Source organism: Sceloporus undulatus, chromosome 3, assembly GCF_019175285.1.
Source record: "Sceloporus undulatus isolate JIND9_A2432 ecotype Alabama chromosome 3, SceUnd_v1.1, whole genome shotgun sequence".
Classification (NCBI taxonomy): Eukaryota; Metazoa; Chordata; class Lepidosauria; order Squamata; family Phrynosomatidae; genus Sceloporus; species Sceloporus undulatus.
The window spans coordinates 75652559-75668966 of NC_056524.1; the positions used below are offsets into that span (position 1 = coordinate 75652559).

The window sequence follows — 16408 nt, forward strand, 5'->3', positions numbered from 1 at the left end:
TGCGCCACCACTGGGGACAACATGGGCTTGAGGATCCATGGATTTTGATAACAGATGTCCCGTGAATACTGAGGTCCCACTGTACATAGCTTTCTGCTTTGATATACTCACGGTAATTGTTTTGTAGTCAGCTTAGAATTGATTCTTCAGATGGTTTGATTTTTTTAAACAAGAAAACTGCTTATATGCTGTCACCAAGACTGTATCTATTATCATTCATACCACCCAATACCCAAAACTCTCTGGGTGGCTCATAAAAGAGGTAATGCTGTAAGATCATAAAACAGCATAAAAACCATAACAACAATCACATCTAAAAAGGTTGCTGTGAATTGTCTGGTGTTTCCACCATTTCATAATCTTGGCCACTGTCCTCTGGTCATACTCCCAATATCTTTCTTGAACTGTGGTGCTCAGAACTGGACACAGTATTCCAGGCGAGATATGACCAAAGCAGAATAGTATTGTATTATTACTTCCATTAGCCAGTACACTATGTTCCTTTTGATGAAGCCTAAAATAGCACTGACTTGTTTAGATGCTGCATCACACGGTTAACTCATGTTTAGCTTATGGTCTACTAAGATCCCAAGACTTTTTCACATGTACTGCTTTCAAGTCAGGTGTTACCCAGTCTATATTGTGCATTTTGTTTTTCCTGTCTAGATGTGGCACCTTACATGCACCTCTGTTGAAATTCATTCAGTTTAGGCCTAGCTTTCCAGTCTGTCAAGGTCATTTTGCATTCTTTCCTATCCTTTGGGGTATTTGTTATCCCTCCTAATTTGATGTCACCTGCAAAGTTGATAAGCATGCCTTCTATTCCATCATCCAGGTCATTTGTAAAGATGTTTAATAAGATCAGCCTCAGGACAGAACCCTGAGACACCCCACTAGTTACTGTTCTCCATGATGAGCAGCAACAATTGGTGAGCACTCTGGGTCTGGTCTCTCAACCAATTATAGATCCACATAACTGTAGCACTGCCTAGTCTATAGTTCACCAGCTTGTCTGCAAGAGTATCAACGGGGACCCTGACAAAAACCTTACTGAAACAGAGATACAATGGGCCCTTAGTATCCACAAGGGTTTGGTTCCAGGACCACCCCCCATGGATACCAAAATCCACCAATGCTCAAATCCTATTGAATACAATGGTGAAGCAAAATGGTGGACCTTTTATAAAATGGCAAAATCAAGGTTTGCTTTTTGGAATTTATACATTTTAAAAAATATTTTGCAGATGTGGATGAAAAGATCTGTGGACACAGAGGGATGACTGTATGCTACATCCACAAAACTGCCCCAATCTACCAAGTTGGTAACTTTTTTGAGCCCAAGCAGACTCTAATGACAGCATGCCTTTCTGAGTCTGCACAGACTCTTGAATGATTCCCTAGCAGTGGCCCCAAGCCAACTGTGGGTCCCCTGCCTTCCCCTTTCCGAAGATGGGGCCAATATCCACTCTCTCCCAGTCTGCTAGGAGGACCTCTCCTGTTCTCAGAGAATACTGGAAACTGACTGGCAGAAGCTCTCAGGAGAGGACATGATCTGCAGCATCTTTGATTGCTGCCGGGCAGACCAAACATGGCGCCCAGAGCAAGGGATGAAGCGCAGAGTCCTCCAATGAGGAGCCAACCATAGAGTCGGAGGGAAAGAGAGGCTCCACGCAGACCCCGGAAGAGGTTTCTTTCCGGTCCGCCGCGCTCCTCGGATCCCTTCCGGTGCGGTTTCCGCCCCCAGTAATGGCGGCTGCAGCTGCCTTAGAAGTGATGGCGGCTGCAGAGGGAAGGAGAAGCGCGTGCTGAGCGCAGACTCCGCTGCCACTCCCGCTGCGTCTTCCTCTCCTCCCTTCCCTCCGGAGTTCCTCCGCCGGAGAACGGGCTTCGGAGGCTCCTTGCAACTCCCCGGCTGCCTGTGACCCTCCTCGGCCATGGCGCCGGTGCAGCTGGAGACCCACCAGCTGTTGCCTACGGGGGGCGGCCCCCGCCTCGCCCCGCCGGCTCCTCCCGCCCCCCGGATGCGGCGCCCCCCGCAGCCAGCCAAGGCTACAGGCTCAGCACCCTCATCGACTCCTCTTCCGTCCCAGACCCTCGCCATGCTCCCGTCCTCGCAGACCTGTGAGCGCCCTAGTTGGGAAGCCTTGCCCATGGGAGACATTGAGAATGGATTGACATAGGGAGCCGATTGGGGAAACTCTGCCATAGGGAGAACATGCGGGAACTACTCCCCCATAGCGGCGACATTGGGGAATACTCGCCCCTCGGGAGACATTGGGGAAATACTCGCCCATAGGGAGCACATTGGGGGATACTCCCCATAGGGAGGCATGGGATGCTCCCCAGAGGGAGATGGGGCATGGTTGACCTAGGAGGACATTGGGAATTACATGCCATACTTGAGAATTGGGATCGGTTGCCATAGGGAGACATCGGGGACTGGTTGTACCTATAGGGGACGAAACTTGGCATGCTTGCCCATAGGGACACTTGGAATGGTTGACCATCGGGAGAATCTGGGACTCATGCCTAATGAGACAGGGCATTTTTGCCTATAGGAGACTTGGGAATGGTTTGCCATAGGGAGGCATTCTGGAATGCTTCCCATAGGGAGCATTGGGAAGACCTGCCCATAATGAGGACATTGGGAATGGTTCGCTATAGGGAGACATGGGGAATGGTTGCCCATAGGGAGGCATTGGGCAATGCTTCCCCCATAGGGAGACATTGGAGAATACATGCCCGATACAGGCATGGGAAGGGCCATCGGAGTACTATGGGGTATGGGCCATAGGGAGGCATGGGGAGCCTCCCATAGGGACGACATGGGAATACATGCCCTAATGAGGCATTGGGAAGGTTGCCAAGGAGCGACACTGTGGAATGGTGCCCCATAGGGAGACAGGGAAGCCCCCAGGGAGACATGGGAATGGCTTTGACCACTAGCGAAGACCTGGGACCATACACTGCCCACTACTGAGCACATGCGGAATGGTTGCATCTAGCGGACGACCATGGGGAATGGTTGCCCATAGGGAGACTTGGAATGGTTGCCCATAGGGAACATTGGGGGATACTCGCCCATAGGAACATTGGGCGCTGCCATAGGGAGACATGGGAATGCTTCCCCGGGGAGACATTGGAAACTGGTTGCCCATAGGGAGACATTGGGATTACATGCCATACATGAGACATTGGTTGGTGGTTGCCTATAGGGAGACATTGGGGAATGGTTGACCCATAGGGAGACATTGGGAATGCTTGCCCATAGGGAGACATGGGAATGGTGACCATTCGGGAGCCATTGGGATACATGCCCATAATGAGACATTGTGGAGATGGTTGCCTATCGGGAGAATTGGGGAATGGTTGCCCATAGGGAGGCATTGGGAATGCTTCCCCATAGGAGGCACCTTGGGATGGTTGACCATAGGAGACATTGGGAATAACATGCCCATAAGAGACATTGGGCATGGTTTATCTATAGGGCAGACATTGGGGACTGGTTGCCCAATGGGGAGACATTGGGAATGCTTCCCCATAGGGACGACATTTGAATGGTGCATAGGGGGGACATTGTGAAACTGCCCATAATGAGACCCTTGGGAATGGTTGCCTATAGGGAGACTTGGGGACTGGTTGCCCTAGGGAGCATTGGAAATGGTGGCCCATAGGGGACATGGGGCAATACCGCCCATCGGGAGGACTTGGGATGCTTGCCCCTAGGGAGACATTGGGAATGCTTCCCCAGAGGGCGGACCTTGGGGATGGTTTGACCATAGGGAGACATTGGGAATACATGCCCATAATGAGACATTGGGAATGGTTGCCTATTATGGGAGACATTGCGGGAGGTGACCTAGGAGACATTGGGAATGCTTGCCCATAGGGAGGAAATTGGGATGCTTCTCCCCATAGGGAGACCATTGGGAAGCTTCCCCATAGGGAGACATTGGGAACTACCATGGCCCATAGGAGACATTGGGAATGTGTTGCCTATAGGGAGACATGGGAATGTTCCCATAGGTGACGTTGGACTACATGCGCAGGGAGACATGGGGAATGCTTGCCCATAGGAGACATTGGGGAATGCTTGCCCATAGGAGACATTGGGAATACTGCCCAATAATGAGACATTGGGAATGGTTGCCTATAGGGAGAATTGGGAATGCTTCCCCCTACGAGAGACACTTGGAGATGCTTGCCGATGGGGGAGACCTTGGGAATGGTTGCCCATAGGGAGACACTGTTGGATCACATGCCATAGGGAGGAATTGGGGAGCTTGCCCATGGGGATTGGAGAACACTTGCCCTGGGGAGGACATGGGATACATGCCCCTAGGGAGACATTGGCCAATGCTTGCCCCATAGGGAATCTGGGGGCATGCTTGCCAATAGGGAGAACATGCGATCCATGCCATCGGAGACATTGGGGAATGCTTCCCTGGGGGAGACATTGGGAATGGTTGCCTCATAGGGAGACATTGGGAATTACATGCCCATAGGGGGACATTGGGGAATACTTGCCCATAGGGAGGACATTGGGAATGCTTGCCCATAGGGAGATATTGGAGAACCCTTGCCCTGGGGAGACATTGGGCACTACATGCCCATAGGGAGACATTGGCAATGCTTGCCCATAGGGACTCATGGGAATGCTTGCCAATAGGGGACCTTGCGAATACAATGCCCTGGGAGATATTGGGAATGTTCCCAGGGGAGCATGGGAATGGTTGCCCATGGGAGGACCATTGGGAATACATGCCCATAGGGGGACATGGGGAAATACTTCCCATAGGGAGACATTGGGGAAGGCTTGCCATAGGGCACATTGGGAATGGTTGCCCATAGGGAGATATTGGTGAACCCTTGCCCATGGGGAGACATGGGAATACATGCCCATAGGGAGACTTTAGAATGGACGTGCCCATAGGACGCATGGCTTTGCCCATAGGAATCATTGGGGATGCTTGCCCATAGGGAGAATTGCGAACATGCCATGGGAGACATTGGGGATGCTTGCCCATAGGGCGATTTGGGAATGCTTGCCCATGGGGAGACATTGGGAATGGTTCCCACGGGAGGACTTGGGAATGCTTGCCCATAGGAGGACCTGGGAATGCTTGCCGATGGGGAGACATTGGGAAGCTTGCCCATAGGGAGACATTACAATACATGCCCATAGGGAAACATTGGGGAATGCTTGCCCATAGGGAGGATATTGGAGGATGCTTCCCATAGGGAGACCTTGGAATGCTTGCCCACAGGGAGACCTGGGCAATGCTTGCCCACGGGGACCTTGGGAATGCTTGCCATAGGGGGACCTTGGGAATGCTTGCCCATAGGGAGACATTGGGAATAGTGCCACAGGGCGACTTGGAAATGCTTGCCATAGGGAGACCTGGGGAATGCTTGCCGTGGGAGACTGGGGAAATGCTTGCCCATGGGGAGACATTGGGGAATGCTTGCCATAGGGAGATATTGGAATGCCTTGCCAACCGGGAGACCTTGGGAATGCTTGCCCACAGGAGACCTTGGGAATGCTTGCCCCTAGGGGCACTTGGGAATGTTGCCCATAGGGGAGACATTGGGGACATGCTTACCCATGGGGAGATATTTGGAATGCTTGCCCATAGGGAGCGACATTGGAGAATGCTTGCCCATAGGGAGACATAGGGAAATGCTTGCCCATGGGGAGACATTGGGAATGATTGTCCATAGGGAGATATTGGGGAACTGCTTGCCATGGGGAGGACCATGGGAATGGTTGCCTATAGGGGAGACATTGGGGACATGCTTGCCCATAGGGAGATATTGGAGAATGCTTCCCCATAGGGGAGACCTTGGGAATGCTTGCCCACAGGGGGACCTTGGGAAGTTGCCCATGCGTGGGACCTTGGGAATGCTTGCCCATAGGGAGACATTGGGGAATGCTTACCCATGGGGAGATATTGGAATGCTTGCCCATAGGGAGACCATTGGCGAATGCTTGCCCATAGGGAGACATTGGGAACTGCTGCCCATGGGGAGACATGGGAATGATTGTCCATAGGGAGATATTGGGGAAGCTTGCCCCATGGGGAGACACTTGGGAATGGTTGCCATCGAGGAGACATTGGGGAATGCTTGCCCATAGGAAATCATTGGGGAATGCTGCCCATAGGGAGACATTGCGACTACATGCCCATAGGGAGACATTGGGGAATGCTTGCCCACTAGGGAGACATTGGGAATGTTGCCTATGGGGAGACATGGGAATGCTTTACCCATAGGGAGACATGGCATTGTTGCCCATACGGGAGACCTTGGAATGCTTGGCTCATAGGGAGGACATTGGAGAACCCTTGCCCATAGGAAATCATTGGGGAATGCTTGCCCACTAGGGAGACATTGCGAATACATGCCCATAGGGGCGACATTGCGAATACATGCCCATAGGGAAGACATGGGGAAGGAATGCTTGCCCATGGGAGACATGGGATGTTGCCTATAGGGAGACATTGGGACAGCTTACCATAGGGAGACATTGGGAATGCTTGCCCATAGGGAGGACATGGGAATACATGCCCATAGGGCAGAGACATTGGGACATGCTTGCCCATAGGGAGACATGGGAAATGCTTGGCCCATGGGGCGATATTGGGACATGCTTGCCCATAGGGAGACATGGGAATGATTGTCCATAGGGAGATTGGGGAATGCTTGCCCAGGGGAGACATTGGGACATGGTTGCCTATAGGGAGGAACATTGGGGGAATGCTTGCCCATAGGGAGACATTGCGATAGATGCCCATGGGAGAGACATTGGGGAATGCTTGCCCATAGGGAGACATTGGGAATGTTGCCTATAGGGAGACATTGGGAATGCTTACCCATAGGGAGACATTGGGAATGCTTGCCCATAGGGAGACATTGGGAATGTTTGCCATAGGGAGACATTGAGAATGCTTGCCCATAGGGAGACCTTGGGAATGCTTGCTCATAGGGAGACACTGGAGAAACCCCGCCATAGGAAATCATTGGGGAATGCTTGCCCATAGGGGAGACATTGCGAATACATGCCCATAGGGAGACATTGGGGAAGCTTGCCATAGGGCGACATTGGAATTGTGCCTATAGGGAGACATTGGGACATGCTATCCCATAGGGAGACATTAGGAATGCTTGCCCAGGGAGACATTGGGATGCTTGCCCATAGGGAGACATTGTGGAATTACATGCCCATAGGGAGCCTTGGGAATGCTTGCCCATAGGGAGACATGCGAATACATGCCCATAGGGAGACATTGGGGAAGCTTGCCCTGGGAGAGATGGGAATTGTTGCCTCTAGGAGCCATTGGGAATGCTTACCCATAGGGAGACATTGGGAATGCTTGCCCATAGGGAGACATTGGAAGCTTGCCCATGAGACCTGGGAATGGTGCTATCGGGAGATTGGGAATGCTTGCTCAGAGGGAAACATTGGGAAGCTTGCCCAGAGGGAGACCTTGGGAATGGTTGCCTATAGGAAGACATTTAGATACATCCATGGGGAGACATTGGGGAATGCTTGCCCATCGGGAGACCGGGGAATGCTTGCCCATAGAGAGACCTTGGGATATGCTTGCTATAGGGAGACATTGGGGAATGCTTGCCCATCAGGAGACATTGGGAATGGTTGCCTATAGGGAGACATTGGGAATGCTTGCCCATAGGGAGACCTAGGGAATGCTTGCCCATAGAGAGAACCTTGGGAATGCTTGCCCATAGGGAGACTTGGGGTATGCTTGCCCATAGGGACAATGGGGGATATGGTTGCCTATAGAGAAGACATTGGAGGAAACCCTTGCCCATAGGAATCATTGGGGATGGTTGCCTATAGGAGACATTGGAAATGCTGCCCATAGGGGACATGGGAATGCTTGCCATAGGGAGGCATTGGGGAATGCTTGCCCAGAGGGAACATTGGGAATGCTTGCCAGAGGGAGGACCTTGGGATGGTTGCCCATAGGGAGACATTGGGGATACTTCCATAGGGAGGACATTGGAGAACCCTTGCTCCATGGGGAGAATTGGGGAAGCTTGCCCAAGGGAGGATATTGGGAATGCTTGCCATAGGGAGACCTTGGGGAATGCTTGCCCATAGGGACACATGGGAATGGTTGCCTATAGGGAGACTTGGGAATGCTTGCCCATGGGGAGGACATTTGGAATGGTTGCCTATAGAGAGGCATTGGGGAATGCTTGCCCAGAGGGAAACATTGGGGAATGCTGCCCAGAGGGAGACCTTGGGTATGGTTGCCTATAGGGGACCTTTAGGAATACCCCATAGGGAGACACTGGGGAATGCTTCCACTAGGGAGACCTGGGGAAGCTTGCCCATAGAGGAGACCTTGGGAAGCTTGCTCATAGGGAGACATTGGGAATGCTTGCGCCATCAGGAGACATTGGGAATGGTTGCCTATAAGGAGACATTTAGAATACATGCCCATAGGGAGACGTTGGAGTATGCTTGCCCATAGGGACACATTGGGAATGGTTGCCATAGAGGACATTGGAGAAACTGACATAAAGAAAATATGGGGAATGCTTGGCCCATAGGAAGACATTGCGACATACATGCGATATAGGGAGACCTGGGAATGCTTGCCCATAGGGAGGACATTGGGAATGGTTGCCTATAGGGAGACATTGGAATGCTTGCCCATAGGGAGACATTGGGAATGCTTGCCATTAGGGAGGACATTGGGACTGCTTGCCATAGGGGACATCTGGGAAGCTTGCCCATAGGGAGACATTGGGGAATACATGCCCATGGGAGACATTGGAGAACCCTTGCCCATGGGGAGAGACATTGGGAACCCTGCCCATGGGGAGACATTGGGGAGATGCTGCCCATAGGGAACATTGGGAATGCTTTCCATGGACGGAGACCATTGGGAATGCTTGCCAATCGGGAGACATTGGGGAATGCTTGCCATCAGGGAGACATTGGGAACCTTGCCCATAGGGAGGACATGGGGAGCTTCCACATAGGTGAGCATTGGGAATGCTTGGGAGACCTTGGGAATGCTTGCCCATAGGGAGACATTGGGGAATGCTTGCCTATAGGGAGACATTGGGGAATGGTTGCTCACGGGGAGACATTGGGGAATGGTTGCCCATAGGGAGACATTGGGGAATGCTTGCCCATAGGGAGACATTGAGGAATGCTTGCCCTTAGGGAGACATTGGGGAATGTATGCCCATAGGGGAACATTGGGGAATGCTTGCCCATAGGGAGGCATTGGGGAATGCTTGCCCATAAAGAATCATTGCGGAATACATGTGCATAGGGAGACAGTTGAGAATGCTAGCCCAAAGGGCTACATTGGAGAACGCTTCCCTATAGGGAAACATTGGGGAATACTTGCCCATAGAGAATCATTAGGGAATACTTACCCTTAGGAATCCATTGGGAAATACGTGCCCTTAGGGAATCATTGCCGAATACATGACCATAGGGAAATATTGCAGAATGCTTTCCCATAGGGAATTACTGTGGAATGCATGCCTATAGAGAATCATAGAATCATGGGCAAGTATTGTCCTGTGTTTCCTTATGGGCAAGTATGGTTTCTCCACTGGCATGTACGGTTTCCCTATGGGCAACTAGTGTCATTTGTTTTAGTACAGTATGTCCCTTCAGCATGACCAGATGTCCTAACCACAGAGGAGGACCAGGCATTTCAGAAAGTAGGACATTCATGATAAATGCAGGGCATGGCCAAAGGAAAGCTAAAGACACATCTATAAAAAGAAATGCATTCCCAAAATGGAGGAAGTTTTGAAATTCCTCTTGGACAGTCAGTTGAAATGTAGCACAGGTCCTGGAAAAGGACGACCTACATATCCAGGAGTAGCATGTTGGGCATGTTTGTTGTTGTGTGCCTTCAAGTCATTTCTGACTTACGGTGTTTCATGGCTCAGCAGGGAATTGAATCTGGTCTCCGGAGTCATAGTCCAGCACTCATACCACTACACCACATTTTCCCTTGTAGCAAAGTGCAAGTACATCTAACATCCCTCAAACAATGATAGCTTTATTGGACCAACCAAAATGCATAATATACATGTTGCAATATATGTGTGAAGCCTCACTTTGTGCCTGACCACTAATCCAATAATCGCTTCACAGTACATAATTTCTGTTTATTTACAGTATTTAAGATATATAGATACAGATATAGATACACAAATATACAGAAAGTTGAGGTGTAAAAAGGCCTCAGGTTTATTTGAGCAGCTGTATGAGGTTTGTGAGAACCAGCATGGTGTAATGGTTTTTGTGTTGGACTGCAAGTCTGGAAACCAGCTTTTGATTGCCAAGGGTGGCCTTGGGCAAGTCACATTCTCTCAACCTCTGGGAAAGGCAGTGGCAAACCACATCTGAACAAATCTTTCCAAGAAAACCCCATAATAGGGTTGTCTTAGGATTGCCATAGTTGGAAACAACTTGAAGGCACAGAACAACAAAAAAGATAAAAACATGTGGCTTGCACAAGTACATCTGTCAGAGCCAGGGTTGGCTGCTGCTTCCTGTTGAGTGTTATGTTTGGTGACAAGTCAAAGTTCTCTTTTTGCTGTTGTTGCCTGAAATGTCCCATATTTATTTTACCTTCTAGTTTCAGCAGTAGTTGCCAAACAATGCCTCTAGTGCCATCATAATGTTTAAAATGAGACATGTGCAGTGTAGCTGCATTCCTTCCAAGCTCTGTAGCATTCCCAGAAGCATTATTAACCTTGTAAATATGGTGTACATTTATCATGTGCCTGGATTCTAGTGAAAACATTTTGAGGGGCAATTTCAAATGTTTGTAGTTTCACAAGTATATACATGCTATGTACATCTTATTTTAAACTGTAATTTGGGGGGGGGGGAGGTTAGTTCTTGCTGCTGCCATAACAACTAATTTGATTATGGTGGCCAGGTGTAGCTTCAGGTGGATTTCATGCCTGCCATTTTGTTTCTAGATGTGAAGTTGCCCATCCCTACTTTAAAGTGTAAAATAGTATGCTCACAATAAAAATTGTGCTCCAGTTTGTTGTGGGTTTAGTTCACTGTGTAGAACTGAAGTGTAGAAGAGTAGGGCGTCTTGTAGTTTTATTTTTCCAGTACTTCCCAAGATAACACTTTGTTTTGTTTTTCTCCTTTTAAAAATAGATTACCAAGGAAAACTGACATGGAAAGGTGAGTAAAGAAAAGTGAGACGAATTTACATTTGATTTTAATTAAATGTAAATATGGAATCAAATAGTATGCCAAATCAAATGTTTCTTCACTTGGGTTTACTTGTATTAAAGGAAATGAAATTATGAAATTATTATAAAATAATATTGCTTCACTTTTACTGAGTGTATAGTATGAAACTCAATATATGCTGGGTTGTTTCACGTTTAATCCTGAAAGACAGTTTGTGCTGTGAGAATGCATCTTGTGCCTTATAGGAGCATACTGTTCACTGTGTCCACATGTAGCCCATTCAGTTGCTTTGCTATGTAGTGGACATCATAGATTATTGTTACATACAAACCAGAAAATGATGGTGTGTTCCTATCTTGCATATCAGGATTACTAATCACAAAATACATATGAAAACTGACAATGCTGTAAGGGGGAGAGAGAATAATAAGGTCTAATTGCTGAAGATCTTCATAATAAAGCGTCTTTCCTGTCAGGAAATTAGGAACCAGGTTTTCAAATCCAAAAATCTGTTCTCAAATTTCTACACTTCAGCTTCAGATAGTAAGTGATACAAAGCAGACATGGCTGAATATTTTGGTCAATATAACTCTCTGCTGACTTAGTTAAAAAATAATTTCAGAATACAGTGTGCCTGCACCATACACGGGCATACTATATGTGGCTTTCAGCTTATGCTGAAAGCTGCATGACAGAACTGGCAATGGCGCGCCTGCCCGCTGCGCCTCATGCACGAGTCCCATTATTTACAGTGGGGCTCAAGCATACACGGTATTTGCCTTATGCGGTGGTGGCGGGGGGTCCGGAATGGATCCCCCATGTAAGGCAAGGGAGCACTGTACTAAACCACGATAAAGCATTGACTGCAGTGTGGGACAATGTTTTAACTGGATTTGTAAATGTGCTTGTCCTTTGATATGCACATCTGCTAGGGTAGAACTAATCTTGGCAAGCTAAACAGTGGTCTCAAACACGCTGTAGAAATCATCCCATTTGAGACCACTTTAACTGCCCTGGCTCAGTGTGAGGGGATCCTGGGAATTGTAGTTTATTGTGGCACCATAAACTGTCTGACGGAGAAGGCTAAATGTCTCACAAAACTACAGTTCCCAGAATTTCGTATCATTTAACCACGGCAGTTAAAGCGATCTCAAACTGGATGATTTCTGCAGTATGTTTTGGACCAATGTTTCACTTGTACTTCTGTGGTATTAGCTATATTAAGTCTCAGATAAGCATTGTATCCATCTTCAGTTGTATTCTTTTGCTGTTTGCTAAGAAATGGTGAGCTCTGTAGTTAATATTATTAAAATCTTATGGCTTGGGGCATTTTTGAGGTTATAATTCTGTGTACATTTATTTGAAAGCAAGTTCTATTAAAATCACATGGGTTATTGTGATGGTGAACCTTTTATGGGCCGAGTCCGAGTGCCCAAACTGCAACCCAAAACCCACTTATTTATTGCAAAGTGCCATGTCCCTCTGGCTTTTTAGTAACAAATTCTTGCAAACTCTGTGCTGGGGCAATAGCACATGTGCCCATAGAGAGGGCTTTGAGTGCCACCTCTGGCACATGTGCCATAGGTTCGCCATCACTGATCTATAGGATTTTGTAATTTAATATGAAATCTTTGTTCAACAAATCTAAGCACTTATTTTGTACACATGGTGTATGTCAATGTTATTTTTCACGCTTTAAATGTTAAATTTTTTTTAACAGAGAAGTAGACAACTTTGTGGGTACATGGGCAGCTTTAGCTTCACTGTTGCTCTACTGCTAAAATATTTAATGGGGTTTTCTTGACTTACTGCCTCATTTTCAGCATGCAGTTTATGCTGGATTTGGGTAACATCTTTTCTGAGGGAACATATGACTGCAAAAACAATTTTGGGAGAGGTATGCACCCTGTGGTCCACATGTTGTCCATCCCTGTCATAACAAATCAAATTATCTATGTTGTCCTAATATTGTAATGGAGTCATCTTGTTGACAGCAAGTAAGTTGAAGCTGGTGATATGTCACAGTGAATTGTCATTAATTGTAATTGCCATTAACTAATTCAGTTTTGAAGTGGGTTTACTGCTTTAGGGGATGTTTTAATTAACTGGCATAGCTGTCCTCCATTCAGAATTTAAAGCTGTAGAAAAAATGACTAGCAGTTGGTTTTTATGATAACCTAAAAGAAATCCATTGCTGTGTTCTAATGACATTTTATTTTCTGGCATTTAATTGTACTTTTGTGACACAAAAAATGAAAGTATCTATATTGCAGGATAACGTTAAAAATCTAAAATGTAAATAAAGTTAGCTGCTATATAGTGACTAAGTATTGTGAGATACTTTGAAAACTAGTTTACTAATCCATTTGTATTACATGGTCTTCAACAAACGTGTACATGCAAGAGAACGGCACTTTCAAGAGTTCCCCATATTCTTGTGCTTACAAAAAGGAAGAGATTATCTGGCAACTCTTGTTTGTATCAGTAAAAAGAATATTAACAGTTAGAGAATATTAAAATGTTTTTTAATTAATAGTTTACAATGAAGTCCTCAGACTAAATAAATCCAGCAGTACCTGTACTGTATTTCAGACAGCTTACCTTCACTGTTATTACCTCGCACTGATATATCTGATTGCAGCTTTGTTATTATATCACTTTTGGAGGTTGGAATTACTTTTGACAGGTTATTCTCATTCTCCTTGTGTGCATCTTCTTTCAAAATAATTGAACTATATTTGTTTCAAAATCTAACTCTTTTCTTTACAGAAAAATAGAAATAGTGCAATTTGCAAGTCGCACACGACAGTTGTTTGTTCGACTGTTAGCCTTGGTGAAATGGGCAAACAATGCTGGAAAGGTTGAAAAATGTGCGGTAGGTTCATGCCTTCCAAACTAAAATTAATAAAAACAGGATGGTTGTTATTTTCACTCATAATTGAGAATCTGGCTATTGTCATTCATTTGTTCATAAATCATGGCTATACATTGCAAAAACATTTTAATAGGCATGCACATTTCTCCTCTTTGGTGTACAGTGAATAAAGTACAGTTGGCCCTCAGTATCAGCAGACTTTCTATCCGTGGATCTGAGCATCCGTGGACAGAAAACCTGCATTGTCCCCAATGGCAACACATGCCCATGGCCATGGGGCCATTAGGGACAGCTGTTGTCCCATGGCAGCACATGCATGCAGCCATGCTGCCATTAGAGGCAGCTGCTGTCCCGTGGCAGCACATACACGCACCCTCCATTAAGTTCCAATGTCCACAATGGCGGCGCAGCCACATGCACACACTGCCATTGGGAACAATGTGGACTTGAACATCCACAGATTTTGGTACCAATGGTGGGGAGGGGTCCAGAACAGATCCCTCATGGATTCCAAGGGCTGACTGTATCTTTTGAAAACAATGGTCTGCTACAGCTAGGAGAGTCAGATTTTTTTAAAAGAAGTATCCAGGTCATGATTTTGTTCTTCAGTTTGCACACATTTTAGTTTGTAGACTGTGTAGTCCTGTAGTTAGTTACAAATTAACTCTCATTTTCTATTTTACATACATGAAATGCAGTGTGTAACCATTTTTAAAAATTATGATTTAAGCTTGTATTAAATGACATGACTTGTATTTCTGGAGAATATTGATGTAGATGATAATAATGGTGTTGTTTCCAGACAGTTCTCTTAGTATCCAAGACTATTATGTATCTTAACACAAACCACGGAATGCATAGGCTAACTTGACTGTTTTTTGAAATTCTGGGAGAGATGTGATTTTTATGAACATGCATTAAGTAGCATGTGGTTCTCATGCAATGATTCTTATGCTGTTTTCTTTTTTTAGATTAATAATGTATTTCTTGTAAGAAATATTTTTTTAAAAAAAATCTAAACTTCAAGTCAAAAAAGCAGATTCCAGAGCAATGTACAATGATTTTAAAAATGTGATCTTAAACTATGATTGTCCATAATGGCAATTTATTGTCATGTACCAGCTGAAATATGTATTTTAATCAAATACTTAGTTTTGAAATAGTGAGCATAATTGGGTATTTCAGAGGAGTTTAGAGATGATTTAGGGAATTAATTTATGCAAGAACTGGTTTATGTAGTCTGCATATAAATATGTATTTTACAGATGATATCAAGTTTTCTAGATCAGCAGGCTATCCTGTTTGTTGACACTGCTGATCGCTTAGCATCATTAGCTAGAGATGCCTTGGTTCATGCTCGTCTACCTAGCTTTGCTATTCCTTATGCGATTGATGTATTGACAACTGGATCGTACCCACGGCTGCCAACATGTATACGGGTAAACCATTTCATAATGAGTTTTTTAAAATCATTATTTTATTATTTTGCGTATTTATACCCCATTCTTTTAAGATGTCAGTTCTGATGATCAGAGGATCAGAAAGTTGGCAGTTCGAGGCCTGAGTGCTGCATGATGGGGTGAGCTCCTGCCACTAGTCCCAGTTTTTGCCAATCTGGCAGTTTGAAAGCATGTAAATGCAAGTAGATAAATAGGTATCACTTCGGTGGGAAGGTAATAGCATTCAGTACAGTCATGCTGGCCACATGACCACCAGTGCAGTCCTTGGACAGAGCACTGGCTGTTTGGCTTAGCAATGGACATGAGCACTGCCCCCTACAATCAATTATAATGTTATTCATGTCAAGGGACTGCTTTTACCTTTAGCCACAAAGGCTCACAGAGCAGCTTACAGTTGTAAACCTGAGGGCAAGGAACTGTGAAATTGACAGTCTAAAAAGACAGCACTCAAATCTATTCCTGCCAGCAGCTGCTTGGGACTGCACTAGTGGCACACTTTTGAAGTGGTCCCAGCACAATTGGGGATGGGGGGGCCCGGGGCTGCTCATTCTGGGTTGTGTGCTTCAGCCCCTTGACCCCATTGTTTACTCTTTGAAGACAACAACAAAAAAATCAGATTGGTTAGTACAGATGGTAGGTCCATTTAAAACACTAAATTAAATATGCAGTTGTTTATATTTGTATGGCTTACCTTTCTTACCAGGTTTGGGTGACAAATAAAGCAGTTACTGGCCACCAGTCTTCCAAAAACCAGTCTATTTCCTTTCTACCTTACTCATTTTGGATATGCTATATTAGTTTCTCTGTGATCAGTAGATGACTTCTGTTGATATCCAGTCCCTTTCTGTTAAT

General features: G+C 46.2%; 2 protein-coding genes across 2 annotated transcripts in view; one reads left to right on the forward strand and one right to left on the reverse strand.

Annotated features, from left to right (window-relative positions):
• The window catches only part of USP9X (ubiquitin specific peptidase 9 X-linked), a 361613-nt gene that overhangs the window by 130203 nt on the left and 215002 nt on the right, over positions 1 to 16408 (reverse strand). The window lies entirely within an intron of this gene.
• MED14 (mediator complex subunit 14) overlaps positions 1733 to 16408 on the forward strand; it is a 59885-nt gene continuing 45209 nt past the window's right edge. Inside the window, 5 exon segments of the mRNA XM_042457063.1 lie at positions 1733 to 2015; positions 2018 to 2121; positions 11183 to 11209; positions 13991 to 14096; positions 15362 to 15535. Coding sequence (XP_042312997.1) covers positions 1935 to 2015; positions 2018 to 2121; positions 11183 to 11209; positions 13991 to 14096; positions 15362 to 15535 — 492 coding nt within the window. The 5' untranslated portion in view covers positions 1733 to 1934.